Source organism: Centropristis striata, chromosome 5 (genome assembly GCF_030273125.1).
Source record: "Centropristis striata isolate RG_2023a ecotype Rhode Island chromosome 5, C.striata_1.0, whole genome shotgun sequence".
Classification (NCBI taxonomy): Eukaryota; Metazoa; Chordata; class Actinopteri; order Perciformes; family Serranidae; genus Centropristis; species Centropristis striata.
In genome coordinates this window covers 3,884,665-3,906,725 of record NC_081521.1, presented here as the reverse complement: position 1 = coordinate 3,906,725, position 22,061 = coordinate 3,884,665, and the positions used below count along the sequence as shown (strand labels likewise).

Here is a 22,061-nt window from a genome sequence, read left to right as displayed (position 1 = left end):
TATATTGGCCACCATATCAGTTATGGATGATTTTTTTTTTTTTTTAAATCAGTATCAGCATTGGCCTCAAAAATCCCATATTCGTCAGGCTCTAGTTCTTTCTTTTTGCTGCAGCCTCCACAGAAATAATAAACCAAATAAACACAATCAATGCAAAAAAACAGCCATTTATTAATTTCTTATCCAAGGAAAAATGAATCAAATCAATCATTGCACTTCTTCTTCAACTCTGCCACTTTCTTAAAAAGGAAAATGCAACACTGTTTAGTTGACCTTTAATTTTCAGGACAGAGAGGGATTAAAGAGAGAGTGAGGATCTTTTTTGTAGCATTTCTTTTTCCTATTTTTGGCTCAGACATTAAAGTGAGCATCTCAACACCAGGTGTAAAAGCCCATTTAAATGTAAAATACACCCTAATAGTCATACACCCTAATTTTTTCCACATTCTCTCTATCACAATAGGTTTTAATATTTGGTAGGAGCCACTTCATCAAGATTGTGGATCGGAGATGGCAGCCATATGAAGTCTATGAGAAAGAATATATCTTCCAAACCACTTCGAAGGTAAATTTTAGTGTCAAAATCTACATTTTCTGAGTCAAGGAATCATTTAAAGCTATTAAGAATATGACTAGATGATTATTTGATGTTCATTTTGGCCATGTATTAACTTAATTTCCAACTCAGTTCCTAAGCGGTCTGACATATATTAATATAGGTCATATACAGTGCATGTATTCTGAAAAATTGATAACATGCATACATTTAATTAAACTTTATTAGCTTCACTTTTATCATTTATCACATTTAAAACCACACAGATCTGTACAATTCCAGTGTGCCTTCATGCATGAACACCTTGCACCACAGCCACTTGCACCTTTAGTGCATGTTATCAATTTTTCAGAATAAATGCACTGTATATGACCTATTATAATAATAATCTAGTGATATTCTCAATAGCTTTAAATTATTATTTGACCCATAAAATGTATATTTTGACACCAAAATTGGTCTTCTAAGTGACTTGGAACACATATTGGTTCTCATAGACTTTATATGGCTGCCATCTATTTGATCAAATAATCATCTAGTGATATTCTCAACAGCTTTAAATGATTCCTTGACCAAGAAAATGTATTATTTGACACAAAGATTGACCTTCTAAGTGACTTGGAAGATATATTGGTTCTCATAGATTTTATATGGCTGCCACCTATTTGATCAAATAATCATCTAGTGATATTCTCGATAGTTGAAATGATTCTTTGACCCAGAAAATGTATTATTTGACACCAAGATTAACCTTCTAAGTGGCTTGGAAGATATATTGGTTCTCATAGATTTTATATGGCTGCCATCAAATTGATCAAATAATCATCTAGTGATATTCTCAACAGCTTTAAATGACTCTTTGACCCAGAAAATGCAGATTTTGACACCAAGATTGACCTTCTAAGTAGCTTGGAAGATATAGTGGTTCTCATAGACTTTATATGGCTGCCATCTCCAATCCACAATCTTGATGAAGTGTCTCCCACCAAAAATTGAAACTGAAATTTGGTGCTTTTGTCCGGCGTGTCCCCTTTATTTAGCTCCGCCTCTTGACGATAAACTTTTCAACAAATATGACATCCAATCAATTAGGCCTCTAGTAAAATGATTCAGCTCCTTCCTCCGTACCAAAGGCAATATAAAGAGTGGTTTTCTTCAGTAGTAGTTCCATTGTGGACAAAAATAGTCATTATTACATACATTCATATTATTATTGTTTTGAACGTCTCATTTTTTGAGGGAGTTACAAGCAGTGGCGGTTCTACACAGGGGCCCCTGTGAAGAAGCCCTTGGCCCCTGCTGTGGCCCCTGTGTTTAATTAATCATAAAATGATCAATTTATAACGATAAACAATGGAACAATTATTTACCTATTTTTTGTTCAAACAATATCTCATCTCTCTCTCTCTCTCTATATATATATACACATATATATACATATACATATAAATATACATATATACACATACATACATATATATACACATATATACATATACACATACATACATACATATAATATATGCATGTATGTATATATATGTAAATGTATATATGTATATATTATATACATATATACACATACATACATACATTTATACATACATTTATACATACATATATATACATACATACATATATATATATATACATACATACATCTATGTATACATACATACATACATTTATACATACATATATATATATATATACATACATACATACATACATACATATATATATACATACATACATCTATACATACATACATACATATATATACATATATACATACATACATACATATACATACATACATACATACATACATATACACACATATATACACATACATATATATATATATATATATACATATACACACACACAATGTCATTGTTGTACAAAATAATTGTCTCATTGTTTCAATCAGTATATTTGTATCTTCCAAATTAACTAAAATTAGATTTCTTAAATAAGCTAAAATAAAGGTTTTGAATGTTTAAATATCATCTTTTGCCTTTAAATGGGCCCCTCTGATTAAACACTGGCCCCTCATTGGCCCCCACAGTAAAACTGGTCTAGAACCGCCACTGGTTACAAGCCTCCATGTGCCAAATGCAACCAGATCGGGTCAAATACTGTCGTGTAAAGTTGTGAATATTGGTCCAAGAAGTATGCCGACCGTGGAACTGCATAATCTCAAGGCAATACTTGTGAGCAGACGGATAATTCCTGCATTCAGTTAATCCCGAAGTCGTCAGGATACCACATGTGTAACACAACCCCCCCCCCAAAAAAAAACAGACCTATTTTTGCAGGCTTTTGCTTATTTAGGTTGGAATGAAATCAGGCGAAATCACAGTCCGGTTAAAAGGCGCAGTAGACATTATAATTCTCTTCAAATGATCATTTTTGACACGCGAAATCAGGAATGGACACACATATACTCCGAGGGAATAATATAAAACATGCCTTGCAGCAACCAGTTTGGCAAGAAAGCATCGTCATACAGTATCATAAAAACCTCACAGTGAAAAGTTACAGTATGCCCCTTTAATAGATAAAGATCAGCATTCAGCTAGGTGCACTCACACACACACACACACACTGCAGAAAAGGTGTGTCTAAAAACCAGATGAAAACAGTAAATCTGAGGGAAATGATCTTGCTGCATGGACAGATAATTTACCTTGACAAGATTTATTAAATTAAGATTATTAAATCTAGAAATAAGCATGTTGAACACTTAAAATAAGAAATTAACTCTTAAAACAAGGTGAATTATCTAACACTTCTGAATCTAAAGCTTTTTTTTACCTTGGTAAGAACCAAATAATTGTCAGTTCATCGCTGCTGGCAGCTTTAATTTTATCTCTTTTTTCATTTTTTGTCTTTTTTGGTCATTTTGGGACCTAAAGAAGATGTAAAAAGACACAAAATGGCCAAAAAAAGAGACAAAATGACCAAAAAAAGACAAAAAAAGACCAAAAAAGATACAAAATTACCAAAAAAAGAAGACCAAAAAGACCAAAAAAAGACACAAAGAAGACACAAAAAGATACAAAAAAGACCAAAAAAGACAAAAAAAAACCACCAAAAAAAGACATAAAAAGTTTTTTTTTAATCTTGGTAAGAACCAAATAATTGTCAGTTCATCGCTGCTGGCAGCTTTAATTTGATCTCTTTGGTACATTTTTTGTCTTTTTTGGTCATTATGTGACCAAAAGAAGATGTATCAAGGCCAAAAAAAGACACAAAAAGACAAAAAAAGACCTAAAAAGATACAAATTTACCAAAAAAAGACCAAAAAAAGACAACAAAGACCAAAAAAGACACAAAAAGACGTAAAATCACCCCCCCAAAAAAAAGACACAAAAAGAAAAAAAAACACCAAAAAAAGACACAAAAAGTTTTTTTTATCTCGGTAAGAAACAAATAATCATCAGGTCACTCTGCTCGGGCCAGTTCATCACTGCTTGCAGCTTTAATTTATCTTGTTTTAAGAGTTAATTTCTTATTTAAAACGTTCAACATGCTTATTTCTAGATTTAATAATCTTAATTTAAGAAATCTTGTCAAGTGAAATTATCTGTCCATGCAGCAAGATCATTTCCCTCAGATTTACTGTTTTTATCTTGTTTTTAGACTAAACACCTTTTTTTGCACACACACACACACACACACACACACACACACACACACACACGCACACACACAGGTACTCACACAAACTTATATAAAATGTGTCAAAACAGTTTCTCTCTTCAGTACCGGGACACTAACTGCAATCCTTCCTTTACTTCATGTTTTTGGTTCTTTAAACCAAAATACTACATTGCAGAAAGGATCGAGTAATCAGTAATCAATAATCAATAATCGTACGTTTCAGTGAACCACAAACAGCTGTGTGTGTGTGTGTGTGTGTGTGTGTGTCCAGACTGTGGCGAGTCAAGAAGAAACAAAGAAGGCCCTGATAGGAAACACAAAAAGTCCAAAGCAGAAGGTTATTGAGTGTTTTCCATCTGTGTGTGTGTGTTTGTTTTTCTCCTTCATGAAAGAAAATATGCAACAAAAAAAAAAGAAAAAAAAAAAAAGGTGTTCGCCTCTATCAAGGACATTAACAGTGACATTACCGTGGCCTTTTGCTGTCAAAAGTGAATAAATTACTTACTGTACTTTTGAACAGAGTGTGTGTTTCATATCAAACATTTGTTCTTTGGTCATTTTCATCCTTCATCATTGTCCTTGCATAATGTGTTTTTAATTTTAAGTAACATAGTTTTTTTGTCTAAATATATATATACGAGGTCGTCACAAAAAAATCCATCCGCACGAAAATAAATAATGACTCCAGATGAAATACTTGTACTATATTGCTCATAAACACAAGCATGGCCACTTCCGTCCTAAGGCAACTGGGCTTTGTGATCTTCAGCTTCAAAATAAAAGCCTTTAAATGAGCAACACGTTGTCTCTGTGTGTTTCCGTGACGACGCACAGACGTCCAGCTCGTCTCCGCCGGACGTCTCCGGTCCTCGCGGTGTGTTCGCACCGAGTTCTGGTGCTCTCCACCAGCCGGACCACTCTCTCTGTCTGTCTGTCTGTGTGTCTGTGTGTCTGTGTGTCTGTTGTTAACTGGGCGGGGGTCCGCTGGTGAGGAAGTAAGTGGTCATCTCCCCTTTCCCCTTCACCTTGACGACACCTCGACAGTCCAGCTGGTAGCCGTTGTTGACCAGCACGTGGTATAAGTCCGTGGTCACCTAAGAGCCGACACGGAAACATGAGACGCAGAAGGTCAGACACTCGACCCGAGAGAGAGAAACACTCACAGTTCCTGTTACAGATTGAAAAAATCTGCCTAAAGAGACTTATGAAGGAGCATTATATATATATATATAGATCAGATTATACTGTACACTGCAAAAAGGGGTCTAAAAACAAATGAAAATGAAAGACTCTGCTTTAAGAATCATTGTGAATTTGGGTATTAAACCTCTGAAGTCCAGGAGATTTATATATATATATATATATATACACACAGTACAGGCCAAAAGTTTGGACACACCTTCTCATTCAGTGCGTTTCCTTTATTTTCATGACTATTTACATTGTAGATTCATCAAAACTATTAATGAACACATGTGGAATGATGTACTTAACAAAAAAGTGTGAAATAACTGAAAACATGTCTTGTATTTTAGATTCCTCAAAGTAGCCACCCTTTGCTTACTAGAATATAAGACATGTTTTCTGTTATTTCACACTTTTTTTGTTAAGTACATAATTCCACATGTGTTCATTAATAGTTTTGATGAATTTACAATGTCAATAGTCATGAAAATAAAGGAAATGCATTAAATGAGAAGGTGTGTCCAAACTTTTGGCCTGTACTGTATATATATATAACTATGTATATCATGGGTCTCAAACTCGCGGCCCGCGGGCCAATTGTGGCCCTCATGATGATATTTTGTGGCCCCCACCTTGATATGAAAGTTTAATGTGAGTTTTATATGAATGGCACTTTACCATGTTGTGTGTGGAAGGTCCCTTTAATTCCTTTTTTTTGGTAATTATTGGCTTTTTTAAATAATTTTGTGTCTTTTTTAATAATTTTGTGCCTTTTTAAAATAATTTTGTATCTTTTTTGGTCATTTTGTGTCTTTTCTAAATAATTTTGTCTTTTTTGTAATTTTGTGTCTTTTTAAAATAATTTTGTATATTTTTTGGTCATTTTGTGTCTTTTTAAAATAATTTTGTGTCTTTTTTGGTAAGTCTGTGTCTCTTTTGGTCATTTTGTGTCTTTTTTTTAAAAGTAATTTAGTGTTTTTTTCAGTCATTTTTTTATAATTTTGTGTCTTTTTTTGCAATTTTGTGTCTTTTTGGGGTAATTTTGTGTCTTCTTTAAGTAATTTCGTTTTTTCTGTCATTTTGTGTCTTTTTAAACTGGTTTATTCATATTCTGTGTTCTAGAGGGCGTCTGTAGTTGCAGTAACTCACACTGTCCAACAGATGGCAGCATTGTTCTGACTGTAATATTTGTAGCAGCAACTTTATGGATTTGATTTGGGCCAAAACAAATCTCCCTACAGCTCTTAGCTCGGCTGGTTTCCTTCACACATTTTCACACAAATGAATGCAAACATGAACTATATGTCCATAAACAAGACGATTAATGAGGCTGAAGTGAACCTTTGTTCCTCATCTGGACGTGAAGGAAAGAATAACGCAGTCAGTTCTCATTTAGCTCTCTGCCCTTCTTGCAGAAGGACACCAGAGCAGCGTTTGTGCATGAGAACAGCATGTCCGGTGCTGACAGTGATTCTTGCTCAAGGGCTCTTCTGCTGAGCAGATGTCTGAACTACAGTCCTGCAGCTGAAGGACTGAGCTCTGACTGGATCTGCAGAAAGAGCTGGTGTCTGCTGCCATGCTTCTACACAGGCAAAAGTCCCTTCAGATACCAGAAAAAAACTTTATAATGTACATGAACATCTCTCTGTTAGAGGAGGATCACTGCAGCCTGGATATGTTTTTAAATTTAGGTGTTATCCCTCTGACGTCCAGGGGATTTTGGTTCAAATGTGTCAACTTCCTCTGCATTAGTTTCTGTCTCTGTTCAGCATCTTTCATTCTGTCCTTACATCACATGCATGGCTCCTTTTTCTACACACAAACTTGGCTATCAGTCAGATTTTTCATTTTATTTTGTATTTTATATTTTATTTTACCATTTTTGTTGTGATTTTGTGTCTTTTTATGGTCATTTTGTGTCTTTTTTTGGTCATTTGTGTCTTTTTATGGTAATTTTTTGTCTTTTTATGGTCATTTGTGTCTTTTTATGGTCTTTTTGTGTCTTTTTATGGTCATTTTGTGTCTTTTTATGGGAATTTTTTGTCTTTTTATGGTAATTTTGTGTCTTTTTATGGTCATTTTGTGTCTTTTTTTTGGTCTTTTGTGTCTTTTTTGGTCACTTTTACAACATTCGTGTTTATCAGACTAGTGCAGTGGCCGTAGGAAGTATCTATTCATATAGTGGGAGTTTAAACCTCTGAAGTCCAGGAGATTTTGGTTCAAATTTGTCAACTTCCTCTGCATTAATTTCTGTCTCTGTTTAGCATCTTTCAGTCTGTCCTTACATCACATGCATGGCTCCTTTTTCTACACACAAACTTGGCTATCAGTCAGATTTTTCATTTTATTTTAATGAACCCTTAATAGGACACTCATTGAAATACTTGCAAATTCCAAATTTCAACCCTGGAGAATATTGGAGGATATTACATACAGCCAGAATGTGTAAAAAAAAAAACATACGGACCCGGGGGAGGGGGGTCATATTTATAGAAAAGATTCACAAGATTAAAAAATGTGCAGATTTATGAGATTTAAAGTTGTGAATCTGCAAGAAAAAAGTTGCTTTTTCCCCCACTTTTTTCTCGTAAATCTGTGACTTTTTTCGCACAGATTTGCCACTTTAAATCTCTTAAATCTGCAACTTTTTTCTTGTAGATTTGCCACTTTAATCTAGTAAATTTGCAACTTTTTTCTCTAAATGTTACAAATCCATGTGGTTCTACGACCTCACAGAGAGACATGGGGACCTCATTTAGTTACCAAATATAGTTCTTCACCCCATAAAGGGTTAATAAGCATAAGTGACGAATACTTTCATGTTGAAATTACTAATTTCACCAGGAAAATGACTAATTCCACCAGTAACTGCAGTGGTTTTCTGGTCCCTCAGAAAGAACTAAAACTGCTGACTGCTTCTTGTAAACGTGAGGTAACAAAGTGCTGAGTCAGCCTGGTTAGTGATGGTGAGTTCAGGTACCTGGATGCCGTCCGGTACTCCGGTGCTGTCCATCCGACTGGCCACGTTCACCGTGTTCCCCCAGATGTCGTACTGAGGCTTCCTGGCTCCGATCACTCCTGCGACCACCGGGCCCATGTTCAGCCCTGAGAACACACAGCTGGGTTACATCACACCACTAGAATAATAACGTTTTAAAGGCTTTTACACAAGTTTCCATGTCCCATTTAATGCATCGACTCTTTTTCAGCAAAGGTTAAAATCACATCGACTAAGTGTAGAAACATGATTTTACTTTTTTTGCTGAGATTTTTCTAATTTTGCAGTGTGCGTTTCAACACTCTTAATGCAATCTTTTGTGTTACTGTTCTTTGTGTGTTTTTATGTGCTTTTTTATGTGTTTTTGTAAAATGTTTGTGTTTTTTGTAATTTTTATGTGGTTTTGTGTGTTTTGAGTGTGTTTTTATGAGTGTTTTTTGTGTTTATTGTGTTTTTTGGAATTTTTCGTTTTAACAATTTTACTGCAATCTTTTGTGTTTACTGTTTTTTGTGTGTGTTTTTTTTGTAAATTCTGCGTGTGTCTTTATGTGTTTTCTGTATTTTTTGGGGTGTTTTTTTGTAATTTTTGTGTTTTTTGTGTTTTATGTGTGTTTTTTGTATGTTTTTATGTGTTTTTAGTATTTTTGTGTGTGTTTTGAGTGTGTTTTTATGTGTTTTAATGTGTTTTAATGTGTGTTTTTTTGTATTTTTTGTGTGTTTTTGTATTTTTTGTGTGTTTTTTTTGTTTTTATGCGTGTTTTTTGTATTTTTTGGGGTGTTTTGTGTGGGGTTTTTTTTATTTTTCAGTTTTTTTATGTGTTTTATGTGTGTTTTCTTTGCATGTTTTTATGTGTCTTTTGTATTTTTTTGTGTGTTTTTGTTTCTTAAAATAAGAAATTAACTCTTAAAACAAGATAAATTAAAGCTGCCAGCAGCGATGAACTGGCCCGAGCAGAGTGACCTGATGATTATTTGTTTCTTACCAAGATAAAAAAAACTTGTGTTTTGTGAATATATATATGTGAAGTGTTTTGATAATTTAACTTGTTTTAAGCGTTCAACATGCTTATTTCTATATTTAACAATCTTAATTTACAACCTTTTCTGCAGTGTGCCTGTCTTCTTAATCTCAATGAGACTTTTCCTGGTTAAATTAAAGGTTACAATAATTTAACAGTAATAAAAAAAAACCAGTAATGCTCAATGAAGAATTTTAAATGTTGTACACAGGTTGCTAATATAAGAACGTACACATAACATGTAGTTCTATTATTTAAACTAAATATATTTGCTCATCTCCACACGCTGCTTCGTCTTTACAAAGATGATCAGATGTTAATGTTTAAGGCCTTATCTCTACCACCTTCCTTCTTACCTATCTTCATCCGGAAGTTGTTGAAGGAGTGCTCGTTGATGTACTTCATCTGCTCCCGGAGCCTCATGGCGTAGTCGGCCAGCGCCAGGATGTGTGAGCGGCCCTCTCTGTCGTAGGTGGAGTCGTTGAGGCCAGAAGCTGCCATGTAGGTGGAGCCGATTGTCTTTATTTTCTCCAGCTGACGGAACTTCTCCTCACTAATGATCTAGTGACGAGTCACACACAAGCTTGTTAACAAAAAAATGGTTATTCTAAGCAGCATGAAATAACTAGAACATTTCTAAAATTTTGAGTCTGCTTGACTCTGGCCCGACAGCAAAAAGTTCCTCTCAAACAGAAAGCGTTTTTGGACAAATTTTTCTCTCCCTCTGCACTCTAGTGATGATGTCATCCACTCTAGCCTCTCCATTCGGTAACATTGGGGGGACTTTTTGGCGTGTTTTTGCTGAATAATTTAATATTCGACCGAAAAAAAACACGGAAGAAACGGAAGAATAAGATTAAGCCCAGTGAATATTTTCAAACACACTCAACTAGAAAATTTTTAAAGAAATTTTTAGTGTGCTTGACTCCGGCCCGACAGCAAAAAGTTCCCCGCGTTTTTGGCCAAACCGTAGTTCCCATCAGTTACCTGAATGCATTTTGAGCATCCTGAGTTCTTCCTGAACGTCTACATATGTGTTTTGTGAAGAAAAATTAAGAAATTGTTTTTTCTAGAGCGAACAGAAGAAACTGGAACCTCTGCTTTCCTTCAGAAATTTTCCCACCTGCGGCCTTGAGCGCAGATTCCAAATTTATTTTTTGACAAATTTTTCTCTCCCTCTGTACTCTAGTGATGATGTCATCCACTCTAGCCTCTCCATAGGGTAACATTGGGGGGATTTTTGGCGTGTTTTTGCCGAATAATTTGAAAACTGTTTGTTGAAACTCTTAGAAAAGTCATAGCACACTTGTCATGGCCGAGCCGGTCGATTTGATACCTTTTTAGTGTATGTTCGACCAAAACTCTGGGAGGAGTAGTCGACCGAAAAAACACCACGGAAGAAACGGAAGAAAAAGAATAAGCCCGGTGAATAACAATTAGTGTGCTTTTGCAAGCAAGCACACAAAATAAGCTTGGTGAATAGTAGTTAGTGTGCTTTTGCAAGCAAGCACACAAAATAAGCCCGGTGAATAGTAGTTAGTGTGCTTTTGCAAGCAAGCACACAAAATAAGCTTGGTGAATAGTAGTTAGTTTGCTTTTGCAAGCAAGCACACAAAATAAGCTTGGTGAATAGTAGTTAGTGTGCTTTTGCAAGCAAGCACAAAAAAGAAGAGAATAATCCCACGGAATAACAATAAATGTGCTTTTGCAAGCAAGCACACAAAATAAAATAAAAATATTAAGCCCATGGAATAACAATTAGTGTGCTTTTGCAAGCAAGCACACAAAAACAGCCCGGTGAATAGTAGTTAGTGTGATTTTGCAAGCAAGCACACAAAATAAGATTAAGCCCGGTGAATAGTATAAAGTGTCCTCTTTCAAGCACACTCAAATATATAATTGTCACAATCCTGCAGATCCCAAAAAATGCTTTCTGTGTGAATTTAATTTGCATTAATCTCTCATATTTTCTCCTTCTCACCTCGTCGAAATCAGCGATGATCTCGTTGAGCAGCCTGAGACACTCCACTCCCTCGTTGTTCGCCTCCAGCTCCACGTAAAACTCAGAGAAGTTGCTGATGGAGGCGAACATGACAGCGACGCACTCACATGACTGGTAGTACAACTCGTCATTCCGACGCTCCCGTGCAAGAAAGTGGGCAGCTACGTCCTTGGGCAGGATGTTGTGGAGGAGGCGCCGGTTATACGCCTGCAGCTCCTCCATCTCCTCCTTCTCCTCTGTGGCCTGAGGAGACGAGGGGAGATATGTCGCTGCTTAGTCTCACTGCCATGTGACTGGATTCCTGAAGTAGTCACAGGTGTTGCTGCAGGCCTTTTTCATGGATATTTTTCATATTTTGCGGAGTCATAGCATGAAAAGCACTGTGCAAAACTGACTTACTGGGACACTTGAATGGAGTCACTGTTAACCCATTTAATCCCACATTTTTCCCAGACATGAAAATATCCAAATCATGTGTCATTAGTACTCCTTTGAAATAATCAACCATTAGTTTAAAAGACTTTCATGGAAAAATAGGTTAAAAAAAAAAGTGTTTTATGTTCGGTCACAATAGTGACGGGTGGGGTGTTTTTACCCATCAGATTGTAATGTTGAAGTAATTTTGATTGTTTTATTTGATTTATAGACTACATTAACATATTTCTCCCATGCAGTCATGAAAATTGTTATATTTCCCTTTCCAGTTATTAACAAATGTAGAATTCTGTTACTGGTATTATCCAACATTGCCACTAGAATGTTATTCTAGTGTGACTTTGGCATACATTATCAAATATACAACAGGACAATACATAGAGCAAACAAAAAAAAGCAGTTATCGGTCTAACTCAACATTGTTACTTTATTGTAACAGACATACTATTTTTACTTTTGGACATTTCCAATGTGATGGGAGGAAGAGAACATCCATTGGCTCAGGGCAGCTTTTAAAAAAAATATTCTGCAGGAACAGATCCTTATAACTAAGAAATATATTTACTGTCACTATTGTGACTGGTGGGATTAACTGGGTTAATGTTAACTCTGTGCTTTTTCTGCTATGAAAAGTCAAAATGTCGCTTGTCAAAAAGACGTTTTGGTGAATTTAATTAATTTTTGGTGAAATTTTAAAGTCAAGTCAGTCAAAGTTTATTTATAGAGCACATTTAAAAACAACCTCTGTTGACCAAAGTGCTGTACAGTTATTAGAATACAATAAAAATCATACACAAATATAGTTATAAATAAAAACAATGAAAACAATAAAATACTAAAAACAGTAAAACAATAAAATAGTAATAAAAACTCAATCCAAAAACTAGTGTTAGAGATAAAAAAAGAGAAGAAAATAATAAAATAATAAAGCTGAAAGTATGTGTTCTTGAACAGATTAAACATTGCCAAAAATAAACATGGATTCCATTTTATTATAATTAAAAAATAATAATTTATCAGAAAAATACAACTTGCGTTTTTCTTTTTTTTGTGTGTTACTCTGCACAAAAGACATTTTTGAATTGTTCTCACTTCTAGCCATGATTGAGCCAAGGTTATGATAGTTAACGAAAACTAAAGAAATAACGAAAAAAAAACACTTTCGTTAACTGAAATAAAAATAAAAACGACAAAAAAAAAAAAAGATAACTAACTTAAACTGTATCGTGTGGTTACAAAACTAACTAAAACTAACTAAAATTATAGTGAAAATGCCCTTCGTTTTCGTCTTTGTCAGCTTTGGAACAGTTATATAAATATCTATTTTTTTTTATGAAAAAGCATTGTATGGAGCTAATTTATTCCCTCATTCTGGGAACGATGAGCTGGTGCGGGCGGTGTTGTGTTTTAGTTTTTAACACATTTTTAACACACACTTTTGATGTTGTGCTTTCACTCTGTGCAAGTGAAAGTCTTTTATTCAACCATGATATTACAAATCAAATTTTTTTTTGCAGAATGCAGGAACACATGTGTAAATATGTTTACTGAGACTGGGATGTCTACACTCGAACCAAAATGTAAAAAAAAAAAAAAAAACTATAAGACTTAATAACCTTTTTGGGGCTGAGATGGATAAACCAAAGGAAATAAAGGTGAATTTTATTATGATCTCTTTGAATCTGGCACCCAACACACATAGCCCATGACAAAAAAAAGTAACACTAAAACTAATAAAAATTAAACTAAAACTAGCAAACTCACTCTAAAAACTCAAAAAAAAATAAAACTAACTGAATTTGAAAACAAAAATTCACAACGAAATTAAAAGAAAAACTAATGAAAAATCCAAAACTATTATAGCCTTGGATTGTGCTGATTCCACAGAGCTGCAGGACTTATAATATCCCAGTGAAATGCAAGGCCACAGTGATTAAAATGTAAATAGAGCAACACAAAAAAAAATGCCCTGAAGCAGCTTCAGGTTCAGAGGGTTCAACAACAGTAGCTTCAGTTTCGGTTTTGTTCTACACATGAACCTGTTCCACTTCTTACCTGAAGCTTCCAGAGGAAGTCGAGGCGTGCGGTGGACTCCACCTGCTGGCCGTGCAGGTAAAGAGCCAGAACAAACACTGTGAGGATAACAGGCGTCATGACCTTTAGGTAAACCTTGGTCACGTTCTCTGGGCTGAGGAGGGAAATGAGGAGTTGATAAGAGTAATGAATGAGCGTCTTGCAGGGGAGTAAAACGTACACAGATTGACACATTGACAGTGAAAGAGACTCACCACGGTTGTGCAGTTTCATTGAAACCAGGCCTGAAAAGGACAAGAGAGTCATGTCTACAAGTCAACAAAACATAATAACACTACTTACTGTAGTAGGGAATCATTAACAGGTGTTAATTGCCTGATAATTTTTTTGAACATATTCAAAAAATAGTAATAGAGCCCAAATGTTATCAGAAAGTAGGTATTTTACTATCTAAACCAGGGGTCTCAAACTCAAATTACCTGGGGGCCACTGGAGGCAGTATCAAAATGACCAAAAAAAGACACAAAATTACTAAAAAAAAGACACAAAATAACCAAAAAAAGACATAAAATGATCAAAGAAGACAAAAAATGACAAAAAAATACACAGAATTAACAAAAAAGACACAAAATGACACAAAAAGACACAAAATGACACAAAAAAGACACATAATGACCAAAAAAAGACACAAAAATATTTTAAAAAGACACAAAATTACCAAAAAAGACACAAAATTACCAAATAAAGTAATTAAAGGGACCTTCCACACACAACACGGTAAAGTGCCATTCATATAAAACTCACATTAAACTTTCATATCAAGGTGGGGGCCACAAAATATCAGCATCACTAACTGTGCACAGAGTGTCCGGTGCTTGTTGTAAACGAACAGAGATCGCTAAGTGAACACCTCCTGCAGCAGCAGCACATACACACTGTACTGCTACAGAGCTAACTGTTAGCCTGTTAGCACATACACACTGTACTGCTACAGAGCTAACTGTTAGCCTGTTAGCACACACACACTGTACTGCTACAGAGCTAACTGTTAGCCTGTAAGTACATACACACTGTACTGCTACAGAGCTAACTGTTAGCCTATTAGCACATACACACTGTACTGCTACAGAGCTAACTGTTAGCCTGTAAGTACATACACACTGTACTGCTACAGCGCTAACTGTTAGCCTATTAGCAATTTGCAGACTGGACACTAAGGGGTTAACATCCCCTCCGGCTCTGCAGCTGGGAGAGACTGCTGCAGGAGGACTGTGCTGATTCGACTCGTTCTTACTCTTCTCCCCGCGGCTCGTTAGGAAGAGTAAGAACGAGTCTCCAAAAGTCTCCAATAACACCAGAAAAAGTAGCTGGATTTGTCTCCAGTCGCTTTCTTGAAAAATAGCTGCTAAGGGGTCTGAAAAGTCGCTAAATATAGCAACAAAGTCGCTAAGTTGGCAACACTGCTTCACCGACTCTTACAAATGGCGCGTGTTGTTGTGGCGTCGAGTACTACGTCACATCCTGATTATCGTTCCATCCAATCAGCATCCAGGCTTTTTTCAGGGGAGAAAAAAAGACTCTGCTCTTAAAAGTCCAGACAAACGGAACAGACAACGGCTCGTATTCAAATTAGGGGCGTTTCAGCGAGTGAGACCGCATCATTCCTTCATTCATATTGGGCGGTAGTGGAAACAGCCCTACTGTGATACAGAATCTGAACTAATCAGGCATAAAATTGGGAGAGTGAAAGTATGTGTGTGTGTGTGTGTGTGTGTGTGCTCCTAGCAGGAGACTCACAGAGTGATGGCGATGACCAGCAGGTCTGCATTGTCGAACAGGACCACCTGAGGCCACTCCACCAGCAGCAGGAAGGTGAGCTGGATGAGCACCATCAGAGCCAGCTTCCCTATGCTGCTGATGTGGAGGAACACGGAGCAGGCCAGCAGGGTCAGCAGCACACTGTAGGTGAAATACTGCAGCAGAGGAGAGACAGAGAGGAGGAGGAGGAGGAGGAGGAGGAGGAGGAGGAGGAGGAGGTGAGTATTCAAACATAGCTGTCATGCACGCAGAAAAAATTCACATAGACATTTGTACGAGCATGCAGACAATATAGAGGCACGTGCTGGCTGAAATGTTACGGGACTGACCTCGGGGAAATGGCAGGGCTCGACCCGGCTGGAGCACAGAGTCAGACCGTCCTCTGCTGCCACGGTCAGGTTGTGCAGCAGGCAGAGAGTCACCGACGTGTTCAGATTCTTCTCCACACAGTCCTCCAGCTGCTCTCTGCTGCATGTGAACTGAGAGGAGAGCAAGACACACAATTTTAGATAATGCACTGCAAAAAAGGTGTGTCTAAAAACAAGATAAAAACAGTAAATCTGAGGGAAATGATCTTGCTGCATGGACAGATAATTTCACTTGACAAGATTTCTTAAATTAAGATTATTAAATCTGAGCTCTTAAAATAAGAAATGAACTCTTAAAACAAGATAAATTAAAGCTGCAAGCAGCAATGAACTGGCCCGAGCAGAGTGACCTGTGAATTATTTGTTTCTTGCCAAGATAAAAAAAAACTTTAGAAGTGTTTAGATTTAATAATCTTAATTTAAGAAATCTTGTCAAGTGAAATTATCTGTCCATGCAGCAACATAATTTCCAGAAGAATTAGTGTTTTTATCTTGTTTTAGACACACCTTTTTTGCAATGTGTCATTGGGGATGAGGTCCGAGTAGATAAGGCATCAGGAAAATAAATTGCATCAATTGTAATGGGACAGAGCATTTTCATTGTATTGTCTGTATTACATAATAAGTCTTTGGATATTTGTTTTTTTGTGGCCACGGTGTGTTGTTGTTTGTTGTTTTTGTCTATGTTGGAAAATGCAATAAAAATATAAAAAAAAAATTTTTTTATCAACATGCGATAGTCAAACAAAGAGTCCAATAAAAGAGCAGACTGACTGACGCTGCAGAAACACAGAAAGCAGCTGCTGGACTGAATAAGTCTTTATGAAATGTAAATTGGCGAGCTTGATGTAAAAGCGTGATACTCAGCAGCCAATCACAGGCTGAAACAAACTCTGCAGGCAGCCAATCTAAAAAGTGAAACAAAAAGCTACAGAGCCATAGTGAAGCTTAAAGTCTTTACAAGATTTACAATGCAAAACAGGTGCTTACATACAGAGCATCACCTGTGCTACACTGTGCTGACAGCAGCATGGTGCTGTGTGTGTGACAGCTCTTTCATTTCAATTTAAAAAGCTATATTTAATATTTGCCTGACTTTTAACACTTTTCGTGACCATGACATCTAAAATTTTGCATATATATATATTGGTGTTGCATTAACCCTCTGGGCCTTTCAGACCCCTCAGGCTAAAAATGTTCACTTCCAAAAAACTATACAGATTAATATTTTTTTCTACTTCTTTCTGCATAAACCTCTTAAACAACTTCCGCCCTGCTCAAAACTACCAAATGTTTAAACATTTTTGGCATTTTAACCCTTTAAATGCCAGTTTGATTGCATGGTGTCATTGATGTTTTTTATGAAAAAAAAAAACACCTCCTGCAGCAGCAGCACATACACACTGTACTGCTACAGAGCTAACTGTTAGCCTGTTAGCACATACACACTGTACTGCTACAGAGCTAACTGTTAGCCTGTTAGCACATACACACTGTACTGCTACAGAGCTAACTGTTAGCATGTTAGCACATACACACTGTACTGCTACAGAGCTAACTGTTAGCCTATGAGCACATACACACTGCACTGCTACAGAGCTAACTGTTAGCCTGTTAGCACATACACACTGTACTGCTACAGAGCTAACTGTTAGCCTGTTAGCACATACATACTGTACTGCTACAGAGCTAACTGTTAGCCTGTTAGCACATACACACTGTACTGCTACAGAGTTAACTGTTAGCCTATTAGCAATTTACAGACTGGACGCTAAGGGGTTAACATCCCCTCTGGCTCTGCAGCTGGGAGAGACTGCTGCAGGAGGAATGTGCCACTTCAACTCGTTTTTACTCTTCTTAACGAGCCGCCGCCCCCCGCAGCTTGTTAAGAAGAGCCGAAAACTTGCTAATTATAGCAACAAAGTGGCTAGGTTGTCAGCACTGCTTCGCTGGCTTTTACAAATGGCGCGTGTCGTTGTGGCGTCGAGTACTACGTCACATCCTGCTTAGTGTTCTATCCAATCAGTAACCAGGCTTTTTTCAGGGGAGAAAAAAGACCCTGCTCTTCTACAGGGACGAAAAAAGTCCAGACAGAAGCCCGCTCTGGACGCTCGTATTCAAATTAGTGGCGTTTCGGCGAGTGAGACCTGCGGGTATTGGGCTGTAGTGGAAACAGCCTTATTGTATTCTTGTATTCTGGCATTCTTCCCTTAAAAAAAGAGTCACAACTGCTGCAACAATGAGAAAACAAAGAGCTGCGGTTCCTACCATGTTAGCAAAGGAGGAAATGAAGAGGAGGAGGATGGTGAAGACGCCCACCAGCGTGCTGTTTCCACGAGACTGGACTATTTTCTTGGTTACAGTCTGCAGCGCAGCTGGGAAGAGCTTGAATAGAGACAGTGAGGAGAAGATCAGATAAGAGCCCGTTAATACCATTAGTGATGCTGGCTGAAGACATATGATAATGACTCTTATCTGAAGATATCTGCAAGAGAAATCATATGAGTGGAGAAGGCCTCGATTCTCACTTTGATGCATGAGTAGATGGCACAGATGAAGAGGATGTTGGCCAGGATGATGAAGACGCTGATGTAAAGACCGAGCATAAGTGTTGTTCTGTGGTGAAGAAAAAAACAGCCTCATTAGGATGTATAACTATCATTAACTCCTCATAAACTAATCACGAGCACATTTCCTGTCTGCAATTTAGTATAACTGGGAAACTGGGAAAGGCAACTTACTGGAGAGAGCTACTTACTTTGGGAAAATGATAATCTGAATGAAACAGATGCAGCAGAAAACGAGGAGTGTGCAGGCCACATATCCCCCAAAACGATCATCGACCTTTTTGGAGTACTGAAAATAGAAATGACAAATAAGTTTAGTTGTTAGAGATGTTCAGATACCGTTTTCTCCCTCCTGATGCCGATTCTTGTGCTGTGGCTCAGGTTAAACCCTTTAAACACGAATAAATACAGCAGATTCAAGCCATTTATTTATAAATAAAACAGTATACAAAACAGTAGTGCAACAGCAACTTACATAAATAAATCTGGGGGTCCCCCGGAGAACATTTTTGCCCTGAAAGCCTAAATTTGGTTCCTCTCGCACATTCTAATGCCACTATTCCATCTTAATCATTGCATATTTTAGAGGATTATTGTAAAGGATAATAAAGGTTCTTCTATGTTTTATTAAAGGCATCTTATTTTGACAGTCTTCTTGTAAATTCTGTGGTGGACTCTGTTAACACATCCATGTGCTCTTATTTACCAGTATGTCATTAAAAAAATATCATCCTACACCTGCATGACTGTGATATGATTATCATTGTGGTAAGGCCTGGCTCAGGTTAAACCCTTTGTAAAACATGAATAAATACAGCAGATTCAAGCCATTTACTTTTAAATAAAACAGTACACAAAACAGTAGTGCAACAGCAACTTAAATAGATAAATCTGGGGGTAACATTTTTGCCCTAAAAGCCTAAATTTAAAAAAAATGTTTGAAAAAAAAAACCCTTTTTTGCCTTCTTTTTTTTTTAGAGAATTATTGTAAAGGAGAATAAAGGTTCTTCTATGTTTTATTAAAGGCGTCTTATTTTGACAGTCATCTTATAAATTCTGTGGTAGACTCTGCTAACACATCCATGTGCTCTTATTTTGAAAGCTACATGTGTTTGCTTTTATTTTGAAGGCGAGTCTAACACGTTCTTACCGTAACGCCTTATGGTGTGTTATATTAACACTGAAACTCGGAACAACGTCGAAAAATTCTGACATTCGTGTTGACCTTGAATGCACCACACAAACAATATCTGCTTCCGTGTATGCAAAGCGTGAATACTGATATCTGAATCGGAACAACTCTACTTGTAGAGGAAATAATGAGGGAATGATGGTGAATATCGAACCTAATCAAACACAAACCTTTTTCTCGAGGTCGGCGGTCTGGAAGGTGAGCAGGAACTTCTTGACGTGGTCCTTCCTCAGCTGGTCGATGCTGCGTGCGTCGATGGCCCGACCGAGAAACTCGTCCACTTCGTCCTCGGGGTTCAGGGCCTCCTGGGCACAGCGGCTGGAGGAACAACAACAGGTCACTGTGTGTTTGGAAGGATGACTCTCAGATAATATGGCATTAGTGCTGGTTGGATCTGACTGTTTAAAACCAACAGTGGGCTCTGAAGTTAGACAGTCTGCCAGTCAGCCGCTAATAACTGAATAAATCACCCGAATAACAAAAACAGCAGCCAGAACACTCACTTGTCTTTGCTGGAAGCTTCGTCGATACCCTAAGAAAAACAAAACAACGGGTCAAAATGAGACCAATGTAGGGTTGTCACCATACTAAAATGTTCAACTTGATACCGATACTCAGGAAAATATTTGATACTTGATACCATTTTCCATACCACAAGGATAAAAACAAAGACCCTGTAGAACCTGATAATGTAATAAAAATCTGCACTTGAGTCCATTGAAAATGTAATAAAACCTGATAATGTAATAACTTCCCGATAATGTAATAAAGTATAACACCAAGCACCTTTAGATTTCTAGAAGCTGTTGAATGCATTCGTTGTCATGGATACCTTGTTTGTGAAAAACGGATGAACGGGTCAAAAGTGAATAAAGATTCAACTTTGACCTGTTGGTGGCGCTAGAGCTCTTGAGCTAGAGTTGATACACAGTATCACCACTTGAACCCAAGTAATGGCTGGTCTGCTGTTAAATTATTACAATATTGGGGAATTATTACATTATCAGGACTTGGGAAATGAAGGCTAACCTGATAATGTAATAACCTCCATTAATGTTACACTTACAATTACTTACAATATTGGTAAAAAAAAGTGTATTACATTATTGGGAAATTTATTACATTATCAGGTTCTACAGACCCTAAAAATTTAACAGAAATATTTTTATTAACAAGAAAAATGCAACATGTAAAAATGAACAGAACCACAGGTTAAATATTTATAATAAAAAACAGTTGTGCAAAAAGAAACTGCAACTATGATAACAAGCTTCAGGTCTGAGGTAGTGCAAAAAATAAATAAATACAATAAACAATAACAATTAGAACAATATTTTGGGCTGTGTGTGTTGTCATTTTTGGTTGCAGGTCGACTTTTCTCTGCTTCATTCTGGGAAAATAACACTTTTCAGTCACCAACATTTATGTAAATTTATTAACTCTATGCTTATGTATACTGACACTGTGTATACTGTGGGTATCTTTTGTGTCTTTTTTTGGTCATTTTGTTTCTTTTTTAAGTAATTTAGGTTTTTTTTTCTGTCATTTTGTATTTTTTTTGGTCATTTTGTGTATTTTTTGGGTCATTTTGTGTCTTTTCAAAATAATTTTGTGTCTTTTTTGGTAATTCTGTGATTTTTTTGTAATTTTGTGTCTTTTTTGTAATTTCTGTGTCTTTTTTAAGTAATTTAGTGTTTTTTCAGTCATTTTGTGTCTTTTTTGGTCATTTTGTGTCTTTTTTTAAATAATTTTATGGCTTTTTTGGTAATTCTGTGTCTTTTTTTGGTCATTTTGTATCTTTTTTGGTCATTTTGTGTATTTTTGGGGTCATTTTGTGTCTTTTCAAAATAATTTTGTGTCTTTATTGATACTTTTGAAAATGAGTATTGTATCCGGATACAACGTTTTAGTATCGGAACTCTTTTGAGTATCGATACTTTTGACAAACCCTAGACCAAAAAGTAGAGAAAGTGAGGAAAGAGAAGTGGAGAGATTATCATGTGGCAGCAGCACAACTGAAAAATAGACAGAGAGTCAGACATCTGCACAGCTAATCCCCGAGAGCCAGACTGATGTTTTAATTAATGCTCGGAGGCTTCAAATTACAGCCTGTGTGACCCGAGGGCTCAAACCCTCTGAGGTGAAGAGGACAAAAGGAGGAGGACAGGGAAAAATGTAGGAAAGACAAGGAAATGAGACTTGTAGCACAAAGAGAGAG

General features: G+C 36.6%; 1 protein-coding gene across 3 annotated transcripts in view; it reads right to left on the bottom strand.

Moving 5' to 3' along the window:
- Positions 1-4,207: 4,207 nt before the first annotated feature.
- LOC131971445 (adenylate cyclase type 6-like) overlaps positions 4,208-22,061 on the bottom strand; it is a 92,115-nt gene continuing 74,261 nt past the window's right edge. For all 3 annotated transcript variants that reach the window (XM_059332900.1, XM_059332901.1, XM_059332899.1), the window contains exons 11-23: positions 20,347-20,375; positions 20,014-20,161; positions 18,843-18,940; positions 18,613-18,700; positions 18,353-18,469; positions 16,046-16,195; positions 15,696-15,871; positions 14,153-14,182; positions 13,920-14,052; positions 11,409-11,672; positions 9,784-9,988; positions 8,391-8,515; positions 4,208-5,319 (exon numbers count right to left, since the gene is read on the bottom strand). In XM_059332900.1, coding sequence (XP_059188883.1) covers positions 5,191-5,319; positions 8,391-8,515; positions 9,784-9,988; positions 11,409-11,672; positions 13,920-14,052; positions 14,153-14,182; positions 15,696-15,871; positions 16,046-16,195; positions 18,353-18,469; positions 18,613-18,700; positions 18,843-18,940; positions 20,014-20,161; positions 20,347-20,375 — 1,692 coding nt within the window. In that variant the 3' untranslated portion in view covers positions 4,208-5,190. The remainder of the gene's footprint in view (positions 5,320-8,390; positions 8,516-9,783; positions 9,989-11,408; positions 11,673-13,919; positions 14,053-14,152; positions 14,183-15,695; positions 15,872-16,045; positions 16,196-18,352; positions 18,470-18,612; positions 18,701-18,842; positions 18,941-20,013; positions 20,162-20,346; positions 20,376-22,061) is intronic.